This window comes from Acanthochromis polyacanthus, chromosome 13 (genome assembly GCF_021347895.1).
Source record: "Acanthochromis polyacanthus isolate Apoly-LR-REF ecotype Palm Island chromosome 13, KAUST_Apoly_ChrSc, whole genome shotgun sequence".
In the NCBI taxonomy this organism is placed as follows: Eukaryota; Metazoa; Chordata; class Actinopteri; family Pomacentridae; genus Acanthochromis; species Acanthochromis polyacanthus.
In genome coordinates, this window is record NC_067125.1 from 25,984,397 (window position 1) to 26,007,216 (window position 22,820).

Here is a 22,820-nt window from a genome sequence, read left to right on the forward strand (position 1 = left end):
ACTGTGGTCTACATGACTGTTCTTAGGGAGGCGCAAACACAAGACGAGTATACTCAGTCATTTAAAACACAGCGAGCTCGATAGCAAACTCCCAAACTCAACAACAAAGGCAAAGAAATTTTGTCACATGCACGGGCCAGATCAGCCGCTTACTGACAAATCAATAATTTATGTAGTAAACAAGACAAACACAAAGCCACTTGCACACAAAGGACCATGAAGATCTTCAATAATAAAAGCTTCAGGTAACTTAAGGTCTTTTAGGCTCTTGCTGATAGGAATCATGGCAATTGTTTTGATTTATGTGGCTTTTATATTTTAAATTAAACATAAAATACAAATTAAATATCATTTGAAGAACGTGCAGCTGTGATGTTTGTTAATCTCCTGTTGAACATATTCAACAGAAATGTTAGAAATGAAAATGACATTTAAGTCTCTGTGTTTTCTTTATATATTTTAAATATTATTCCCATTACACAATGTCATACTTAAAGTACTGGAGAGCATGGATGTACAGTATACTGTAGGAAGTACAAGGTGCTCTGACTTTACTGTCAAAGGAATTTCTTCTGTACCAGCTTAGTGGCCAGTGCTGCTGTTTTATTTGGTTTAAGAAAACTCATTAAGAGGAAGTGTGAAAGGCTAATGTTTACTCGAGACAAACATCAAAGCTCAGGACAGAAAAATAATAATGAGGAAAGCTAAGACACAAGATGTTAACTCAGAACGGAGGACAGAGAAAACACAAACAGATAATATATATCAAATGTTGCTGAATCCTACCTTGACCTCAATGAAGTCTGGCTGGCCCAAAGTAATGAGCTCTGAGTAGGCCTGCATCTCCTCCACGTTCCAGGCCTTCACCAGCGTCAGTCTGTACACCGTCCTCTGTCTCTGAAAAGACAAATAGGTTTTAAGGATCAAAAAGTGACAGCTTATAAATGATATTGTTGTAATAGCAATGCATTACATATTTAATGCAAAACACAAGTGCTTTTTTCCAATATTTCCCTCCTAAACAACCCTATTTCACATGCATTAATCCAGTAGTTCAAATATCATCAGTGTGAAGTTAGAAAACCTGATGCAAGTAGTGTTTAACAGCTTGGTATTGCTCAGCACATTTTGAGGCAACACTCCTTTATAGATTTTTATGAGAAAGCCTTCATCTTTATGATGCATTTGACAGTTATTTGACCACTGCTATCAATCACAGTTACACGGGTGTCTTTAACACTAGCTGACCTTTTCAACTGGGACATGTGTTGTACATGCTATTCATTCAAATCAGGGGGAGACAACCAGGCATCCTCTGGCATGCATGAATGCTGAGCAATTTCATATTCAAACCCTAATTCCTTCTCTTTTGCTCTTGACTTCTGAGCACTGTTAATGACAGTTTGTTGTCACAACATCTGCTCTCAACAGGGAACACAGCAGCTCACAGATGTCCTGTCATTTACCTACATTCTGTCTGAATTATAGCAGGGAGGTTAGTGGATAGTTTGCGTGCATTTAGGATTTTCCAAAACATTTTCAATACTTTGTGTACTGCAGGTTCAAGTGCTTTCAAAATTGTCCACCAAATAATGATGCTATAAAGCACAGGTTACAAGTGAATAGAAAGGAGACCTGTCGACTGCACAAAATAAAAAAAAAAGGAGCAGCAAAAGACTTGCTTCAGTATAATTCATATGAGCAGAAGAGATAGAACTTTAATAAAGCAGTAACATGAAAGTGCACCACACCACTGATTTCATCTTTCTGTAGCAAATTCTTAAATATTAGGACTTTCTTCATTCTAAAGTTGAAGCCAGACTCTGCACAGGTCCGCAGAGATGCAAACATTATAAAACTCTAGATTATATTTTCTCCAAGCTCATCCAATAGGTTTTGAATTCAGCAGGTTTTGAATGTAGATTTTTGTGATGTTTGTGCAATGTGCAGCCTTTTTCTTAATAGAATAATAAACCCTGATAAAAAGATATCAGATGGGATTACATATTGGTCATAAAAACACACAAACAGTAGATATAGTAATATATACAGCTCAAGGATCTGCACCTCATGGTCCGTTTACTTTCCCTGGAGAAAGAAAGGTACTGAGAAGACCAAGCTCATAGTTCACCAGTAGGGATTCAAGCTATCGTAACAATACGGCAGGTGAAAGTGGACTATTGACAACGTGATGGAGAGGAACAGAAGCAAGGAAAGACAAACGAGGAGAAGAAAGAAATGGGATGATAGAGACAGATGACATGGCAAATGGCTAATGGAAAGAAACAAGTAAATGGTAATGGAAAAAGAGAATTCACTCTTTCCCTCATTTCCTGCCTCTCTCCCTCTTGGACTGGAAGGTTATCTGTAACATTAGGTCCTTTCAGCCCAGTGGGGAAGGGGATAATTGGCCAGTGGAAGCAGGGAGGTGAGGTATTTCAAGCTGCCTCTATTCCAAATCTGACAGTGAGGCGCAACTCTATCAATCCCCAGTGCACTGGCAGGGAGGCCAGGCGGAGGAGAAGAGGAGAGTTGTCAGACAGAGAACAGAGAGGGATAAGCACTCCGGAAGGATGGAGATAGAGCCAACCATGAAATGAAGACCTAGGAATATGCAGCTGAGAGAGGGGAGGGTGATGACAACAGGAACAGGTTATTTTTGGAAGTTGCAGGCAAGTAAGCCATACTATCCCAGTGAGGTGTGTGCACATGCAAACACGCAATGCAGAAATATCTATCGTAGTCGACAAAATCATTTCAATCTAGACTGTGTGCACAAATGTTGTGTGTGGTGCCAGTACAAAAGTTTTGGTCCAAAAACTTTACTGACTCAAGAGTTTGTTATACAAATGCAATATTCAAAGCATTTATAAAATATGCACAACGCACATCTTTGTTTAATTTGATCTGTGCTTGAATATACTAAGTTCCAGATTATGACCTACAATCTGCAACAAGGAGCTACTGTCCTCACAAAAGGGTCTAAGCCCGACACTATTCAAATACTTTACTTTAAAATACAAAACTTGTTCATGTCAGAAACTGATTCCAGAGAAACATTCAAGAGTCCCCTATGGTGAAAGTCTCTGCAAGTAATTGTTGCTGACATTTTCACAATAAAAAGTTTGGTGTCATCCCCAGCATGTCTAACAAGCGGCATGCACATGATACTGCTGAGCCAGGAAGCCCTGATATCATTAGACATTTCTGACAACTTCAAAAGTAATTCTCCAGATTGATGGTCCCTCGGAGTGTCAGACTGTGAAGCAGTATTCAGAAATAATCAAAACAGATTCCCGGGAGTAAGCAACAAAAGTGCCAGCAGGCAAAAGTGTCACTCTCTGGTCCACTGGGAATTTGCTGTCACCCACTTGTCCTAAGGTGGATTACCCTTTTAGTCACTTAGAGAGTGTGAAACCAGTGATGGTGACACTCATAATTACCAGCATCCATGCAAACAGTTTCTGGGCTGTTCTGTTTCACAATGCTGAGAGAAACTGAAAATGTTAACTTCACAGTGGTTGGCATTATTACAAGGCCACTGATTCATTTAATTTTAAGAAGTTCCTGTTATTTTGCCCACCCAAGCAGTTACCTCACATTGATATTTTGGTGTTGGCGTGTGGTGAAAATGGTGATCTAGATGCCAATTAGAGTGCAATGATCCATCACCAGTGATTTGCCTCAAACCAGGCAGTTACCAACACTTCAAGCTGAGCGTGTAATGAATTTATCATTGTGTGCTGAAGAATTAAACAATGGGACGCAGGCTCATCACATATAGGGGTAATGGAGGCTTCCTCTGAGAGACATTAAAACCCACATCTTTCTCAAGATCGTTCGGTGGTTCACCAAAGCACTTCTTTTCCCTGGGATTTTACAAAACACACTAACAGAGACAACCGATTTACTCAAGCAGCCTGGTCTCTCGTCGCAGGGTGTGATAATGGACTTTCCCTTTTCTCACAAATGATGAAAAGGCCTGTTAGATTACTGGATGCATTTTTTTCAAACTGCTCAAATTGTATCTGTGGACACAGATCACATGCTTACCAAAAATGTCCACCTTGAGATGTTTTATTGTGGTGACACTGGTCAGAGGAATCAATAAGATGCCACCTTTCCACACTTGAGTAAAGTGTTCAAGGCTTGAAATGCTCGCTGTCATTTTTGCCATCTTGCTGTCATTGTGTGAGAACTGGTAAACAAAGGGGACATCTCAATCTGCAGTTTCTGGGAGGACTCAATCAAGGCTCCAGTTCTAATCAGCTGCTCTGACTTACTCAAAATAAAAAAAGATGAGTCTGCACAGGAGGTAGAAATCTGGCAAGTCCATCAGAGAGTGAGCCAGAGACAAGAGACTGCTTCTGTTAAATAATCTCCTTTATCATTTCGGGTATTTTTAGGGGCACAATGAGGCAGAACACATTCGAAGTGACCAGTAGGAAAAAGAAATAATAACATTGGGGAGCTCAACTTCACATCCCCAAGTCAGAATGTGTTTTTCTCTGAACTATTGGTATTTAAAGTCTCTTAAAAACAGACCATGACAATGAGCAGCATCCTTTCTTTGCTATTCTGTAACCATACCTGTCAAAGACATTGGCTTGCATAAGCTTTAGCATTTCTCTGTGAGCTAAGAAACCCTGAAAAAACAGACCATTAGCCAGAAAAAAAGCCATAAAACTTAAAGCTGATGCATCCCAGTTATGCCTTGTAAGCAGAAATTTAAGCATATAAAGTTGTGCTTTGGAAGCCTTGGCTTCTTTATTCACTTGTGCAGGTTACAAACATTGTACCCCAAATCATATCTCATTAGGCTTTAAAGAAATTAAAACACGAAAACTTAAATTTGTGCTCCATAGTAAATGCAAACGTAATGTAGAGTTTAGTTAGTTGATCAAATCTATCAGTATCTATTGGCGTTTGTAGGGTTTACACATCATTGTATGACAGCAAGATCAACAACATGGACTGCAGGTGAATATTTGTTTCAAAATTTCTATGATATGCATTTCTCTCAGGCTGAAGTCAAGAAAAATTTATCTCAGATGCCTATCAACTGGCAGTAATAATGCGGACAAATCCACAGGAAATTTTTTTAGAACTTTTTAAACTTCTCATTAATCAACAATAATACTTTCCTCATGCAAATATAGTAATTCTGTCGGCAACTCGGATACAAACACAGATGGAGACAATTGGAAAATACCCAGCCATAAAATGAATACAAGCAATTTCCAAGGAAGAATGAGTTCAACACTTAATCACAGATTGAACTGAAGCATTCTGTTGCCCAAAATTATCTAATCAATTTAGCACTATCAAATTACAGTGGCTGGGTAATTAAACAGGCTTGATCAAAGCTGATGTAGTAAGCAATTCGGACCTGAAAAAAAACTAACAAGTGCTTTATAGGCACTAAAACAATAACAGAGTTCATACTTGAAGCAGTGTTGAGGTTACTTTAATTCTACAGGCCATAAAAGTGGCATAACCCTCAATCATGAAAGCTGTTATTGTTACCTGACACTGTAAAACTGATAACTATCATCGTGTCTGCTTAACAGCTTTCATATCTTTAAAACTCTCAGCTTTTCTTTTCTTGTAAATGTCAAGTTTTCTTCTGCATTTTCCATATTGTCAGTGCCCAGTTATTACACCAAATTAGGACAATTCTGGGGGCTTGATCTGACCTGAGAATTTTAAGACAATGCATTTTTATATGTTAAGGACAGAGCAACTTATTTCCAACTTCTATTTCAGAGTACTGTGCGAAGCAAGGCTGATAATACATCATTCATAGGATTGTGACGCCAACTGCAAACTTAAATACAGTTTGTGGATGATGTTACTTGCACTTACAAAGGGCGAATATGTCCACACTGGACCAGGACTTCAGATTAAAAAGGCAAATTGGCTCAGCAGGAAGCTCACCTTCTCTCCCAGAGCCCTGAGGCTGCCCAGGAAACGGGGCCAGAAGTCCTTGAAAAGTGGTCGGTCGATCTTCTTCAGGCTGTCTTTGGTGCTAGCATCCACACTAACATACAACTGGGTAACAGGCACCAGGCTCCTGGAAATTAAAGAAAACACAGAGGACAAAGGAGGATGAGAATGAGGGAATCTGACAAAGAGTCTGACAAGAAAGCCAAAAAAAACTATGAAGGATTTGGAAATAAATACATAAAGAATACATCATTCTTTATCATTTTTAAAGTGTCTGTCTCCTTGAATGTCATCAAACATTTACTTGCTCCTATGAAAACACCGCATTTCTGTTAACTCTCTGAAGCAGGTACTTGTACTCCTTCAGCCCAAGAGTGAATTTAGATTCGTCACTTGACAGCTTGGCTCTTTTCCTATCTCAGTTCAATAACATACATGCAACAACATTAAGTCAAACACTGCATGTGCTTGTGCCTAAAGTAACAGACTTATTAGGCAGATGATGGAAAATGAGGGGGTGGAAAATAAGAGAGCTGTGAAAAACTAAAAGAGTGTCTCTCATCAATATTAAACAAGGAAAGACATCAATTTATTTGCATGTAGCTGTACTCTGTCAAAATCAGTTAGATCAGAGGGATGCAGCAGAGGAGCAAACAAGATTCGTATGGCTGAAACGAGAACAGCACTACCTTTTTGGGCATCTTCAGCTGGGAGATCAAAATAATTGCTGGGAAAGAGGCAATTATGTAAAAATAAAAGACTAATTAGTCAAATGAGCAGTGAAGCAAAGTCAGGAAATTTAGCTCTGTCCAAAATGTTTCTAATTCTGGGGAATTTCTGCACAAAATTAAACATTTCTCCTCATCAAAACAGTACAGGAACAGATGCTCAGAACACTGCAGCAGCTCATCTCCAACTAGGTGGCAGACAGGAAAAATGGTGGATGGCTGGTGTCCTTGCCTTCAGCTCACTCGATGAGTATGTGATAAGTAAGTCTGTGACAGGCTAGGTGGCTTACGTATTGGATGCGTCAGTGTATGTCTTGACAACTTGCAAGTGGTTCTGGATTAAGAGGTCAAAGAGTGTGGAGCATCTGGGAATTTTGTGTTCTTTTCAAACAGGCTAAGTGACATACTGCCCCTACAGTCTTGACTGGGGAGAAACGGGCAAACAGTTGTATATTCACCAAATATATCTTCACTAAGAGCTAGTGGGGTCTCAAAAAACAACTGGAACATCACAAGTCAGTGATGATTTCCTTTGTCTATGCAGAAGGAAACATCTTATTCAGTTTGGAGAAGAACATTATATTTCTGTGTAGCTTTTGATATTCAGGAAATCAGAAGTTACTAGAATTAACCCATATTCAATTAGTTAACGTTGTGTAAGCTAACAATGTCAACAACATGGCAATGCTGCCCTCAAACACTTTCAGCACTTCTTACCCTTCACATGACACAAAGTACCTGTGATGTCAGACAGGTACAAAGTTACAGTACTGTGTTGACAGACATCTGAGTAGAATCCTCAGACAATAAATTTTTCATGTTGAAACCCTCCTAGATCTAAAGTACAAAGAAAAAAAGGTGTATGTAAAGTGACCTGGGGTACAACTGTCTTTTATGGATTTTTCATACAGTTACTATAAGTGCATCTAAGTCTGCATCTGAGTGTGTCTAAGAACTGTGAACTCTCTCAGACCTTGATTCTTGTAGCTGAGTAAGGATTTGCAAAGTAGAAGTTCAGAAAGTCACACTGGGAACTTAGCAAAAAATGGGTGTAGCATTTGTGTGGTGGCTTCCTCTACAGATTAACTATTGAGACCTCAATTTTGTGTGGAAAAACTTTTAAACAAATTGGGAAATTTATCACGTCTTTATGTCAGTGAAGACCTTTTGTAGAGCCGGTTGGAGGTGGTCATTAGAGAGAATACTGTTTATGCAAGAGAGACAACATTCAGCCAATATGGTTAAAGGTTATTCCACCACAATAACAGAATAAACATTTTACTTATCCTTAATGGAATCAGATCATGCAGACTCTTATGGTCTGATGTGCAAAGGCTTGTTAAATGTACGCCACTGTAATGCACCCCAGGTTAATGGATATTTGTGCTGTTCAAAGCACTGAAAATTGATATTTGACAGTGTATTAGCTTTTATTTTTTACATTCTGAGTACCACAAACAACACCACTGTGCCCTACCCTCTTTGTTAAAGGGCACACAGCAATTGCAACTGTACAGACTGAATCTTTGATCTTCCACTTAGGGCACAATCTAACTAACACACTCTAACAACACACTCATGGTCCCCACTTACCACTTCATTCTCCAGACTTCAAAGAAAAGCACACAGTACAGGAACATAATTATGAGCTATTTTGAGGGTAAGAATGAAACGATAACACCCACATAACAGGGATTTGTGCGTCCATTTTGCTCATACCTGATTTCCTGGGGGAACTGTGCATTGGTCACAAGAAAACTGGAGATGCGGTGGAAGTGGAGGAGGCGAATGAAGGCGTTAATTTCGGGGTACATAATTGGCTCTCCCACCAAGGAGAGGGCACAGTGCTTGACTGACAAGCCCTCCTCATACCTCTCAGGCTTTACTCCATGAACACCTGAAGGGGGAGAGAGGTCAGTGGTTGAGGAAAAGACAGTTTGGAAGTAATTTGCGGCAATTAAACATAAATCAAACAACAGTTCGAGGTCAGCTTTTGAAATTAGGTCAAGCTGAGTAATTACATGCAACCAAATAGGCGAAAAAAGACGTGATGCTCATCAAAGACAAGGAGAGGAAAGGATATGTGAAAGGAGAGAATGAGCAGTAGGAGAGGTTTTCAGGCAAGACCAGGGCCCAGTCCAGGTTTTGGGCTGTCAAATTGCTCAGTTTTTCTACCAGCTTTGACAACAAGGTGTTGTACAGCAGAAAGTAAACAGGACAAACTACATAACCACAAAATAAAAATGGCTACATTCAGGGTAATAGCTGACAACCAAGAAATATTATACATATTACAACAATCACAAATTAGACTGATCCTCTGTTGAATTACTTTATGAGTGAGGAATCAGGTCTCAGTTTCTGTGAGTCATAGTTATACCAAAGAAAATGACTGAGGTAAATCCATATTTGAATTCAATCGTAAATTAGATGCATAGGACAACCAAAACAATTAAAAAAACAAAAACAAAACCACCTGCTACAGGACACTGAAAACTGTCTTTATGTAAATATGCGGGTATTTGAAATGTGTGATTTGATCAAGTCTGCTTTTGGGATTTGTGGAGGTGTTTGCTGCTGACAGCATTAAGTATTAAAAGCTCTATGACATGGCAAGAATTTGCAATAAAGAGAATATACAAACAGGGAAAGCTTAGGAGATTCATACACTGTCACGGAAGCTTAATGTGATACTATTGTAGCCACAGGAATGCCATTTAATCTTACAGCAAATGCAGTGAATCTTTGGACTGTTGCCTTCATGCGGTTTACTAAGCTGTCTATGAATTATTGATAAGTTTGCATTTTCTATAGCGGAACCACAAAGTTAATTGCTGCTGAGCTACCTTTGAAGGACAACTTACATCCCACAACAGCTGCAAAGACATCAAAAAGCCAACTGTTCCCCCAGGAGATAAACCATTTAAATTTATGATTAAAAGTCAGCCAAAGAAGATGGCACATGTGACTGAGAACACAAGAGTCTTAAAGCTCATTAAATACCAACAGCACTGTGCAAAGGTTTAAGGCACTACAAGCAAAGTTAAGATGCTTTTATGTAAAAGCGTGAATCATTTTTTAGTTCTCAGTTAACTTTATGTAGCAGTAGTGTGGGAAACAGAAAGTAAATCCAGGCTAAGTTGCCCTTGGATTCCCTATGAGCAAGCAGTTAAATTCAGTGGTAGTTATTACAGAGAAAATTCAAATAACATTACATAGCATTCAGTAGATTTACTTTGATTTGACCAAAAACTGAAGTGATTTCCACGCATCCATTCTGATTATTGTCACCACTGTGATATGCAATACCTCAGATTCTTGGCTTAGGTTTTGTCGAGGTCATGCTAAACTTGCTTCATATTACATCCTTCTCTGTGAGGTCCAGACTATCTGCTGCAGGATTCATTGCTTCTCTTGTTACCAAAGTTAGTTCTTAAAGTCTGGCTGTATGTTTGAGGTTGCTGCACAGAATATTCTGACTTTAGCCATGTGCAATTACATAACATTCTTAGACAACTCCTTCCCTCAAGGTTGTTTGGGGAGTCTCTCCTTCTGAAATGAAGCACTCTTGCCAAAAATGAAGTCTCTCAGTGAGGCAAGCGGGGCTCTGCAGAAAATTGGATAATAATGGCTACCGAACTGAAGTAAAAGTCACAGATTTAATTCAAGGAAAAACAAATATCAAAGACCCTCAATGTCTGGACTTGACCTACAATATTTTGGGTTTGATGCCAAACTGGGTGAAAGGTGACCCTCACCTATCTGTTAGTTATGCTGCACTACACCTAAACTGCTAGGGCACTTCCCATGATGCAATGAGCACTTCTCCTCCACTTTTTCTGCACATTCATAAATCACGACTGCATGTCTTTACTTTGTGTCTTCACCTCAGTGTTTTGTCTTCACCTTACTATGTGAAATGCCTTGGGATGACATATGCTGTGAATTATGTATAAATAAAGCTGAACTGAACTGAAAAATGTATAGAAAACCATCAAGAACCCGCGATCTTGATAATTTTCTGTGATTATCTTTGCAGACTTCTTTGGTAAACACGTTTAACATTTCCCAAGGAGATGTTTGGTGCCTCAATGGTTTTGGTTGGCAAAATTAAACAAGTGCATAGCATATGTGGCTTGGATGACAGAGTGCAGAAGTTCAGTATGCATGACTGGAGTGAGGCATTTTCAAAACTGAAAGTGCTGTGTTACTGTAGCTAAAATAATCTCACAACAAAATATTTAATTCATGTGTTGACTTAGCTGCCATAGTCACCAAGCTTCTCTCGGATATGCAAATGCACGGCATAGTGACGTACAGTAGACTCATGCTCATGTGAATTTTACCATACATCCTGAAGTACAGACTCATGTTGGACTGTCAGCTGCCAACAAGAAGCACAAACAGCAGTATATTCTAAGTGTTGATAATACAAAATGCAGCAGGGTTAAGAAAAAGTTTAATCAGAAACTAGTGCAGGACAGTTAAAACTATTAGATAAGATATTTTATGCAGTAGACCATCAGGTAGTCAGAGCAGACACTGACTTGTTGAAACACACTGAAGGTTTTCAGAGGCACAGCCTGGATAGTCCTTTGTGCTAAGGAGAGTAAAGCATTTCACTGTCAACTGTAAATTGACTTGAAGGCTGCATAATGTGATTTTATAGTGCAACTGGAAAGAAGATTATGGATGATGATGATGACAAAGGCGTGTGCCTAGCTGCAGTGTGGCTCTAATTAGAACTGCAAAGTTCTGCTGAGAAAAAAATAGTTCAAATTGTACTTTGTTTCATTTTTTTCCTGTACAAGATTTAGACTTTGCAGTAATCATTTTTGAAACAAATATACTTTTTCTCTAAGTGGCCAAAGAAAGCTTACTGTCAACATGAGCGAATGTGAATTATTGTTCCATTACAACTGCCTCAGGAAATTACACATTCTGTGATGACGTGAATTATAATACATCCTGAACCGCTCTGAGAATGATATTACCTATAAAGTAGCCCTTTGAAGAAGATACGTCTCAGAAGCTTTTCACATTTGGCATTTATACCATTTCCTGAGCACAATGGCTTCTCTGTTTCATAATGGGATCAGCAGCAGCTTTGAGGTTAAAGAGGCAGCGCTCTGACTGTCAGGATCAAGTCAGGGCTTAAGAATACTTGGCTGGAGAAGCAGGCGTACATGTTGCTTAAGCACATTTTGATGTCAATGTACTGTGGATTTTATATACATTTGTGTGTAATGTAATGTAATGTAACGAGCTGCATTATAGGTGGCAGTTTTAAAGTAGGCCACAGTGCCAGCAAGAGCAAAAAATCATCCACAGGGAAAGTGCCAGTACTGATTTAAGTATGAGTTTAACCAAAAACAGGAAAAGAAACAAACAATGAGCTGAGCTGGAAAGAAGACAGTTTGGCAAATTGAGTTTGGGCTTGACGGGAATGGTCTGTATGTGTGTGTGTGTGTGTTAGGCTGCGTGGACCAGGGTTGGTAGGCTAAATTAGCTCAGTCTCGACAGCCTGTACAGCCACAGTCACGTCACATAATGAACAGAAAGACACAGTGAGGCAAAATAAGAATTCACTTCAGTACTGCAGCTGATGCTCAAGTGCAAGAAGCTCAACGTAAAACATGTCTGAGTAATTTAATAATCCTGTGTGTGTCTTAGATACAAACTTAGATAAAACTAGACTATTAATTATGTATAATCTGAACACTACACATTCATTATGGCTTGTAAACTGAGGATTCATGTCACTGTATAACGAATGTCTTTGGCTTTTGGAAACGATTATAACTTAACTGAAACACAAAAGGAGAGATTTATTGAGACGAATACTGAACAGTAGTCGTAGTCTGAAATGTACCAGTTTAAGCCTTAACTAAATACTAATTCTAATCTGTCTAAGAGCTCACCTGGAACCTTTAAATCCATCTGAAATACAAATAATTTCCCAAACAAGTCTTGTTTACTTTAATAAATGTGTCACCAGCATGTTTTCACAACATTTCTCAAAACCTCTCAAGGAAAATCTGCTTAAGGCACATTTACAGGATGATCACTAAATTCTGTTTTGACTGAGCTTTAGGCGGAGAACCAGCCGTACTCAGCCAATGCTGGGAGCTGCCGCAGAAATGGTCCCAAATGCCAGCAGTAGTGGTACAAGTAGTACAAATGGAGCCAAAAACAGAGGTAGTCAGGCCAGATTCTTCTATTTATGACCATTACACACTTACTATATGTACTGGAGGTACCAGGTGGGTAAACTAAACCGTGTGTGGCGGTTTAGAAGTGATTTATGAGGCAGTGCAACTACTGCATGACGAAACAGCAGACAGAACATCAGAATTTTAACCTTCTTCTTCTTCATTACACACAGAGTTGCAAAAGGTCATAAGCAGCAAATTGACAATAGTAAGGAGACAAACTATGCATGACAAAAAAGGCTTGTAGGTGCTATGGTGTCCAAGTTTGTTTCTATAAGAAGAGTGTCAGGTTATGATGTACACATAGAAAAACAAGCCATCTACACAAGGACGGAACAGGAGAAAACATTCGCATTTGCACGTACGACCTGCTCAAACACTAACCTCTGAACTGTCGAATCATGTTCTGGTGCTTTTCCACGGCATCCTGCAGGATTTTCTCTGCAGGGTCCATTTTCCAGCGCCACTCTGTGCCCACAGGGTTGGTGTGATGTCTGTTGGTGGAACAGGGATGGATGTGACACCTCACAGCATCCAGCTTTACATACTAAAACTCAACTAAGAAGCAGTATTGCTCCAAGACATCATTCTGCTGTAGATTAACTTAGACTACTGGATTTCACTCGTGCAACACAAATAAAATTTAAAGAACAAAAAACATATTTCACTTGAATCACAGGAGGATTCTTCAAACAAGGCAACAGACATTAAGACTGAAAATTCATAAGCTGAAAGTAAATTAGGTGGGCGTGTGTATTCTCACCATATAAACATATTAAGTGAAAGAATGCATGCTATTGTCAAAAAAATGCTCCTCCTTTGGGTGTTAATAACACCTTCTAACTGTCCAAGTGTGATGTCTGTGCAATAACAAATCCTGAGGCATCACAACTTTCAGACAGTCTGTCGCATGCATATGCAGACACCAACATCGCATATATTGCTACTGCCCACAAAAATCTAACTCCACCTGCTGCCACAGAGAGATGCATGTTGAGGGCAGCAGCTACAATGCATCTATGCCCTGAAATTGCTTATTTCCTGTCATCCCACACAGCTGCCGTAAGAGGGACTGGCATATCTGTGATGACAGGGAAGGAGTCGCGGCAGCACATTCTGACAGCAACCTTTCAGTGCTCAACAGAGTCGCCTTCTCAAATGGAACTTGAGGGGAGAAAAAGGTCCAATCTCTCACCGATGTCACAATGAATCAGTGTCCATATTTAGGCCTCGCAGTAACGCTGGCCATTAGTCTCCTGCACATGAATCATTAACTTGTTTGCCACAATGAGATCTTCACTCAGCGACGGGGAGTAATGAGGTAAACAAGGTCGATTCAGAGGAGAAAACAAAGCGTGCAGACAATAATCCCTAAATGCTACAAAAATAACTTCCCTTCCTTCTTGTAGCAGACCATATACACTGAAGGCTTGAAAAAATGTAACCTTTACTGAATAATTAAAGTTTTAGGTAATGTGACAGCACAACGTCTGTGTTTATCAAACCAGAAAGTGGCAAAATTAACACTCAAAAAACACCAAAATGTCAGAGTAAAGTCTAGTTTGATCCAGATCTAAGACACAAAGTGATAATCTGAAGTGATGTACAAATGAAGTGATGGCAACATTGTTAAATTGCTGCTTAGACACGTCAACAGCACCGACATACGAAATACTGAAAGCATAACTTAAAAGGTTTATATTTTCAAGATTGTCTTCAATAATACAATTATTTACTATTGTAGTGAAAGGAACACTTAATAGCTAATCATTTTGAGTGATACATACCTCCAGCAGAAGACACACTTGTTAGCACAGGCGAGGCTGGGCGTAGTCTCCATGCACCGGTGAGACTCAATGCCATAGAAAGTGTGCTTATAGCAGCCTCCTCTTCCTCGCAGCATAGACTAGCCAACGGAAACAGCACACTCAATGCAATTCATGTACTCAGCTTGTCAAATAGTCTTATTATATATTTAATAAATAGATTCTACAAAGGACTTTAATGATTTATTATAGCAAGGGTAAAACCATTACCTTAGTCCATCGGCAAAGCTTCACTCCTGAGTGACTTCCAATTAGTTTATACCCTGCACAGAAAGATAAAGAACAACGTGGGAAGAATAAGGCTTCGTATGAGTAAACAGCTTTTTGATGCGGAACCACATATTCGGCAGACAGAAAAGCGGACACCACATTTTCTTTGCGAGTTTAATCGATAAAATGCAAGTCAACAATCAGAAAGTCCTGCTCATTCACCGTCCTCTGCGAAAGGAACATCTCCAGCAAAGTGCCCAGCGGCTACTCAAGGGCACATCAACTGCAGAAAGGCAGGAAGAGCGTTTTTCATCCCCTTTCTGCACAAAAAGAGGATCAAGTGTTTCAAATGCACTTTTCTCACAGGTGTGCCACTCTATCCTCCTATTACTTCAAACCACTGGGCTACGTTTGGATGAGTTCATGCAGGCTTCTCTCTTCTCTTCTCTCTATATCCTCCACTGTGATATCAGCCATAGAAAATACTCTTATCAGGTAATGTGCTCAAGAAATCCCCAAAGGGATTTATGATTTTAAAGGTAATTTAAAGTGGCTTTCCAGCAAGCCAAGAAGCAGCACTGCAGTCTGATGTGGATTTCAGAAAAACTTGCAACTTTTTTTTTATTATTATTTTGGAAGCTTGTTTTGCGTTTCACCTGCTATTAAATATACTGGTACATGACAAAATCTAAAAACACAGCAGGACTGTGTGCCAAAGTGTGTATGAGGTCCACCTGATTCCACAGATCCTGGGTTTGATGCGAGATGAGTCAAACCTGAATGTTACTCATCAAGGCTGTTCATGAGTATATTTGCAGGGAGGGCTGTGTGGTGAAAATGCTCATTTTTGATTTAATACTTCAATGAAACAGCTTGCCATTGATCTAGGAAACTGTTCTGGTAAGTAGAAAAAACACTTACAAAAGCTGAAACACAAAGTGACAAAACTCAGTTTCTTTTTCCTTAAACACCTAATGTTTGATGTTTGGGATAAAAACATGTTGACCATCAACAAGAGGTTTTTTTTTCCCCAGCAGGAATACTTAAGAATTGCCAAGCCAAATATCATGAAACTTTGTAGAGAGATGGAGCAGGGGAAAGGAAAGAACCCATTACATTTTTGGCATTGATCCGGATCATTTTTTAATAACAAAAACTGCAAGATAAGAACTGGCCTTGGCGGAGGATGCATGCTGTAAATGCCCTTCCAGCTTAACTATTAATTATTTTAAAATGAGCAATCCTTAATCTCTTTTTGTAAATTTAAGGTGTTTCATGTCCTTTGAAGTTTCATTGGAGACAAAGCCCCTGAAACAAAGTAAAACTATCCAGGATGAGTTATTAATTACTGTGTCTGTGAGGCAAAAATGTATTTATTTAAAAGGTGCAAGACTAAAATGTATATTGCACCAGATAAATTCTCAAGGAACCATCACGTTTCCCCATAATTCTTTTGAGAGACTACATCGCTCTAGCTAGCAATCAGAAAAATGAGACTGCAATTAAAACTTGAAATAAACACACTGGAAAACCTAAATTAGTGACAGCTGCTTTGACAACCAAGGCTTTAAAGAGGATTCTAATTTGGCACTACAGCTAATCAACTCGAGGCTTATATGCAGCCTGCTGCTGCAAACAGCTGCTGAATGGAAGTTATTTGGTTACAATTTTATTGACGATTCTAAAAACAAATTATGCTTAAACGTGTGATAGTCCATAATGTGTTCTCAGCTACCCACGGTAAATAAAATTAGCAGAGACCTTCCAGGATCTTGCATGGATTGTTTTTAAGCACCAATGAAAAGTAATGAAAAAGACACTTGACAAGGTTCATTTTGCAATGTTTTACTTGCTTTGTATGTGTTAAAATGACTGTTCAGATGCAAATAAAATGAACACCTGAGACATCACTTCACTTACAACTCTGAAACTAAGTCAAAATTTATCTTGATTTTTTTTTTCCATTCTAGAGAAAAGATTTGGTGTGGAATTCATTTGCTATTTTCTTCTGGTGCTGCTGACAAAACCACCACCTATAGCTGAAATGGAACAACAAAGACTACATTTTATTGGGCTCAATGAGCCGATTTCTACATCAAACAAGAACTAATATAGTTTTTGGCTCATAATTATAGTTGATAAAGTACATGTTCCCTGGGGAATATATCATTTCAATCAAAGCGAAAGAATATTTCAGATCTCCTTGAAGAACATGAACTCATTAAGGCCCTTAGATCTTCAAGAAGTAGTGACCTAGTAGCACTTTGAGTCGGAAACAAACAGCGACAAGCTGTCTTTACTTTACTGTGCTGCTCACAGATGAAACCAGCTTCTTATTGATCTAAAATTCTTCAGTCACTCCCAAATCGTAATCTGCTGTTTTCCTGTGCCTTTGATTGATTGGTTTCTCTGCTGCCATTTCCTTTGTTGAAAATAGGTGCATTCAGTGCAACGTGCAGTTTTCAGAGCCTCATCGACAACAAACTATTTCTTAAGAATGAGCAGCACTGTGTTCAAACTTTCTTGGACACAAGAAACATTTGTGACATTTGCATCCATGCCATGCCAGGAAGAGAGTAAACAGGAAACACAGCCTTCCAAGAATGAATACCATTAAAACAATGCCAACACTTTCATTCTTCTTTCTTTTATTCCAAATAAAACAAACTGCCCACCAGGACTGACCATTGCCAACATAAACACCATGAAATAGGTCAACATTTGGTCAAATGAAGTGAAGTCTCGCTCACAGAGTCCTATTTATAGAGGGTTGTGTAAGCTAACGGTGGGGGGTATTGGCTAGAGATGAGTGGCCCGTGCTACACTAGTGAATGGACTAGTAGATAGAAGAGTAGAGGAGTAAAATAGTAAAACGTTACAGACTGACCTAATCAAGACTCTCTGGCTTTATAAGAGGCAGCATCAATTTACTAAAGCACAGAGTGTAAATCTAATAATACAAACATTGAGCTAATTTTAATGCCATGCATTCAGATGGAGCTACATTTCAGATTCAGCATCAGAGAAACCTTTTACGCAGGGAATTCTATTCTTCCAATATTTCCCTTAGATAGTATTCTGAACTCAATTTAAATCTTTTAGTATCTCCAATACTAAAATACTGGGTTGAAAGTGATGATTTCCACACATTCCAGTCACAGATGTTTCTAGGAGTTAATACGTCGTCCTGAAATGCAGATGACCCTAATCTTTCCATTAAAAGAGGTCTCATTTTTGTACCAGTGCAATGAGATGCTTCCTTCCCAGTAAAGTACTGAATTGGACTGCACCGCATCATTAAGGGTCATCAGATTAGACACTACTCCACCTTTACACTTCTCCTCACGTAGCACCTTTGACCAACTTTAAATACAATTCTCTCTCAGGAGAAAGGTTGGAAGACGATGCAATTTCAGCACCTGATTAACTGAAGAATACCTCAAGGGTTCCAAGGTAAAGGTTTTTTTTTCTGCATTGTATGTCAAAGTAATGTCATTTGAGGCCACTGAACGTCCAATGAATTACAAAAAGCACTGAGATGGAGAACATGGACACATCTGTCACTGACTTTTGGGGAAAATTTATCAGCAAAACAATAAGACCACTCTGCTGTCAATTTGTGGATATTTGTTAAGATAAAAAAAAAGGCATAATTCATAATTTATGTTTTAAAGTGAATTAGAACTTTGTTGCCCTTGTGAACAGAATAAGGTTAAGCATGTGCTGACAAACAGCTGGTGCTAGCTAGGCCTGTAATGTGATTTTTTTTATTGCAAAGCAACACAGCTACATGATATGAATATATTATCCACACTAACCACTGACACCCACCAGATGTTCCTTTGGGAGGGGCCACACAGCTTCACACAAACAAGCGAAAGAGTCAATAAAATCTACTACTAACCGAGGCAGAGCCTGGTAGTTATTAGTGTTTGATGACAACCTGACATCAACTTTAAACTTGTTTTGAATCTGACCCACAAAGTAAATCCCCCTTTTCCTCACCTTGTTTTGTGAGTGCTTCTCTCAGGGCAGGAGTGATCATCTCCCTTCTCTCCTCTTCGTCTTCAACCCTCTTCACTCCGTTCAGTTTGGATAACTTCACCATCTGGCCGTCTCCTTGAACCTCACCTTTTCCCTGAGGCAGAAACAAAACTTTCAGTCTTGCTGCTGTTTACAGCCAACATGACATAAAAATTTGGTTGTCGTGTGTGGAGAATGGCAGCTGGCAAGTAAAATGTTCTAGATGCAAAATTTATGATGGTATAAATTTTTATGTTCAGGAAAACAATAAAATTCAGCTAATGTTGGAGAAAAAAACGTAAATCAAACAGTGCTTCAGTCAACCATAAACACGGAATATTCAACAGCCTGACTAGATGCCAATAATTTACTTCACAAGGACACTTGAGAACACCTAAAGACATAACTTGTCAAACACATCAAATGAGAACAAAACAAATTAAAGCCTGCAGGAGTGAAACAGACCAAAATTCAGAGGCAGCTTTGAACATTAGAAATGACATCACTGCAGTTACTTTGCATACAAAGCATCTTTTCCAGCTTTGTCAGGCATAACAAACATATTAGACATCAACTGTGTACTTGTGAACATAATGCTAAAGATGTCACAAATACAACATTAAAAACTCTGCTCTGCAACCTGCCCAATAATCACAATGGTTATTGCAATCAATGCACTGATGCTGACACTAATTAAACTGCTCCAGCATGCAAAGTCAAAGTGATGAAATTGTGCTACCTCGACAAGTTTTACTTTATGAAGTCAACATCACCTTTAGATAACAGTGGCAAGGTCTTGTTTTGACCAAATGCTGCACCTTTTTTTCGTCAAACATTTGGTGATCGTGACCAAAGAGCCCAGTTGAACTACATCTGTGTGGAGCAGCTGTTTCCAAACTGACTTTGGCTTATCCAGATGGCAATTTGCAGATTGTTGTGATCAGGTCTCGGGTAAGTTTTTCTCCTGGTGACCCTCCTCTTGCATAAACTCTGCACAGTAGAACGATGCACCACCAACTTGAAGCCTTTCTGCAAGTCGTTGGTAGTCAGTTCGAGGTTTTGCTTTGCCTTTCCTGGGAGACATGCAGACTTTTTCGCCTCACAGATCTTGTTTAGATGTCCCTAAGTCCCCTTAACTGCCATCTGTGAGACATTCGGGACAGCAGCAATTGCAAGCTGGAAGCACTCTGACATGTTTTTATAGCCTTGCCCTGCTTTGTGGGCATCAAGGTGCTCAATTTTTAAGTCCACACTTAGTTAAGAGAGCCTGTGGCTGCTGAGTGTTACAAGGTTGAAAGGGAATTTATTTTCATCAGCTGGTACTTTCTTATTAATAACTTAGTGACTCAATTAAAGGGGAACTTCGGTTTTTTTCAACCTGGGGTCTGTTTCCATATGTAATTTCATACATGTGAGTGATGGAGAAATGAGTTTTCGACATAGCTCCAGTACTTAGCCAGGAAGGCAGCTTAGCAGCTCAGCTAGCAGCTCGGCTAGCGAAAAGTATGGGGCAGCTGGCCCCCCCGTGTCAAAGTCCGCCCTAACGTGCTTTTGCCCCACACTGACCAGCTCAGATAGTCTCAATGAGTGTCCCACAACATACTCAGTGTTTCCCCTCCTATATAAACGACGAGGCGGCCCGCCTCGCTGGAATAGGCTATCGCCTCATTAAAATTTTGCCGACACTGCCGCCTCACTGGTCCGCACCAAAAAAAAAAAGTAATACTAAATATTAGAAAGCATTGACACATAAGTCCGGTAGATTCGCCGCTGAAATCAACAGAATGGCAGCCTTTTCTCGCCGTGGGTGAAGACAGCAGGCACATCCCTGTTGGTTGGTAACACTCAGTTCTCGTATGACATCCCGCGAGTTCGTGTGTCAAATGTCTGTCGTTCCGATTGGCGAACAACGAGCATGGCGGACAAGAAGCGGCAGTGCTCCATCGTTTCGTTTTTCGGGGCTAAAAGCAGGTGTGTATCACAGACATAAGTCAAATTAAATATCAAAACTATCGCATCTCATCAAAATAAAGTGAGCAACACAGTGGAGGCATCGATCTCGCTTCCTTTACTGAGTTTGCTTACTGTTTTGTTGTCCGCGGCGATACGAATTGACAGTGACTGCAAAAATGGCTCCCGTTAAAACATTTAGGCACGACAAAACCCGTTCTCACGAACGAGACAAATGATTTCAACGGAATATAAAGTTCCTAGTTTCTTTTGATAAAATGATTTATAGAGTGCCCGAAATTATATCATTCAATGGCAAAACAAATTCTGTGTTCAAATTCTAGTTCTGTGTTCAAAAAGGTAACAGTTTTGAAAACAGAACTAACTCCTTCAGAAAACCAGTTGTTAACCCAGAGTTGAAGTTTTCTTTCACATTTTTAAGTAAAATGAAGGTCATGACAACCTTTTTATTATAAATAAAAATGAAGTGGGAATTTGGTACCTAACATGTAGTTGTTTTTAGAAAAAAGTAAAAGTCACCACTTGATTCCAGATTCAAGTCCTTTGTCGTCTTTTTCAAATTTGTAATAAGAACTGATGTGGCATTTTGGAATGGCTTGTGGAACTCCGACCAGAATATAATAGACTGGACTAGTTGACATGTTTTGATCGCAAGGACAAGTGGGTTTATATTTGTCATATTTTCTCCCATCACTAATTTTTAGAAAAGAAACATGAAAATTTTATTTAATTTAGTTTTTGGAAATGGCTACAAATACAACAAAATGTGCTCCAAATTGTGCCAGAATGCCCCATTTTGCATCTTGATTTTCAAAATTTTTGCCCCCCGGACCCCCCTAGTTGCTTCGTGCCTCTGGCGCAACCCACCACCTTGCAGCCATTTCAACCCAGGGGAAACACTGATACTAGAGATGAGAAGTGAACAAAAACCTCCACATTACTTGGCGATCGCTCTTTGTTGTGGTCTGTATCCAAATCTCAGGACGCTAGAGGAGCTATTGCGCGATTTCGGAACGAGATTTGGTTTCTAGTGTCCTGAGATTTGGATACAGACCACAACAAAGAGCGATCGCCAGGTATTGTGGAGGTTTTCGTTCACTTTTCATCTCTAGTATGTTGTGGGACACTCGTTGAGACTATCCGAGCCGGTCAGTGTGGGAAGAAAAAGCACGTGAGGGCAAGTTGCCCCATACTTTTCGCTAGCCGAACTGCTAGCTGAGCTGCTAAGCTGCCTGCCTGGCTAAATACTGGAGCTATGTCGAAAATTCATTTCTCCATCACTCACATGTATGAAATTACAAATGGAAACAGACCCCAGGTTGAAAAAAAAAACGAAGTTCCCCTTTAAGGCCAGATGAGTGAAGATAAATTGGAGACCTTACACTTGAAGGATGATCAGATGTTGAAAAGCATAACATTGGAAAAAAGGTCTCATTTTGAAATGTCTGCTAGGCATTTTGTATTCACTTCTTCTTACTACATTAATCACAAAATGTAGAATCTGCTTACGTGTGCCTAAACTTTTTGATTAAAGGTGCAGCACCCCATCTCAACAGTGCATACAAAGTTTGGTTTCTAGTCTCCTAACAGCCCCAAGAAAGTACAATAAAAGGTCTACAGCGCAACAAAATAAATGTTGGACTTCATATCCCAGTAGCTGTCTTTTCGTTGCAAAAGCTGCTGCATCGCATTTGTTTGAAGGATTAACAATTTCTTCAAGGCCAGGATTATATTTCTGCAGAGTACAGAACTGGTGCATAAAGCTCAAAATCTTACAGATATGCTGTGTACAGATGCAAGAGAAGATTGATTAAATCCCGCTAGAAAAGTTGCCCAGAGCATGGGAACAGGTATTACTCTTCAGAAAGGTGTGATGGACGACCTGCCTTTGAGCTTAACCATGT

General features: G+C 39.5%; 1 protein-coding gene across 1 annotated transcript in view; it reads right to left on the reverse strand.

The window, feature by feature from the left end:
- The window catches only part of tyw1 (tRNA-yW synthesizing protein 1 homolog (S. cerevisiae)), a 68,143-nt gene that overhangs the window by 30,545 nt on the left and 14,778 nt on the right, over positions 1 to 22,820 (reverse strand). Inside the window, 7 exon segments of the mRNA XM_022204164.2 lie at positions 787 to 897; positions 5,938 to 6,073; positions 8,394 to 8,571; positions 13,271 to 13,380; positions 14,674 to 14,792; positions 14,923 to 14,975; positions 18,928 to 19,060. Coding sequence (XP_022059856.2) covers positions 787 to 897; positions 5,938 to 6,073; positions 8,394 to 8,571; positions 13,271 to 13,380; positions 14,674 to 14,792; positions 14,923 to 14,975; positions 18,928 to 19,060 — 840 coding nt within the window.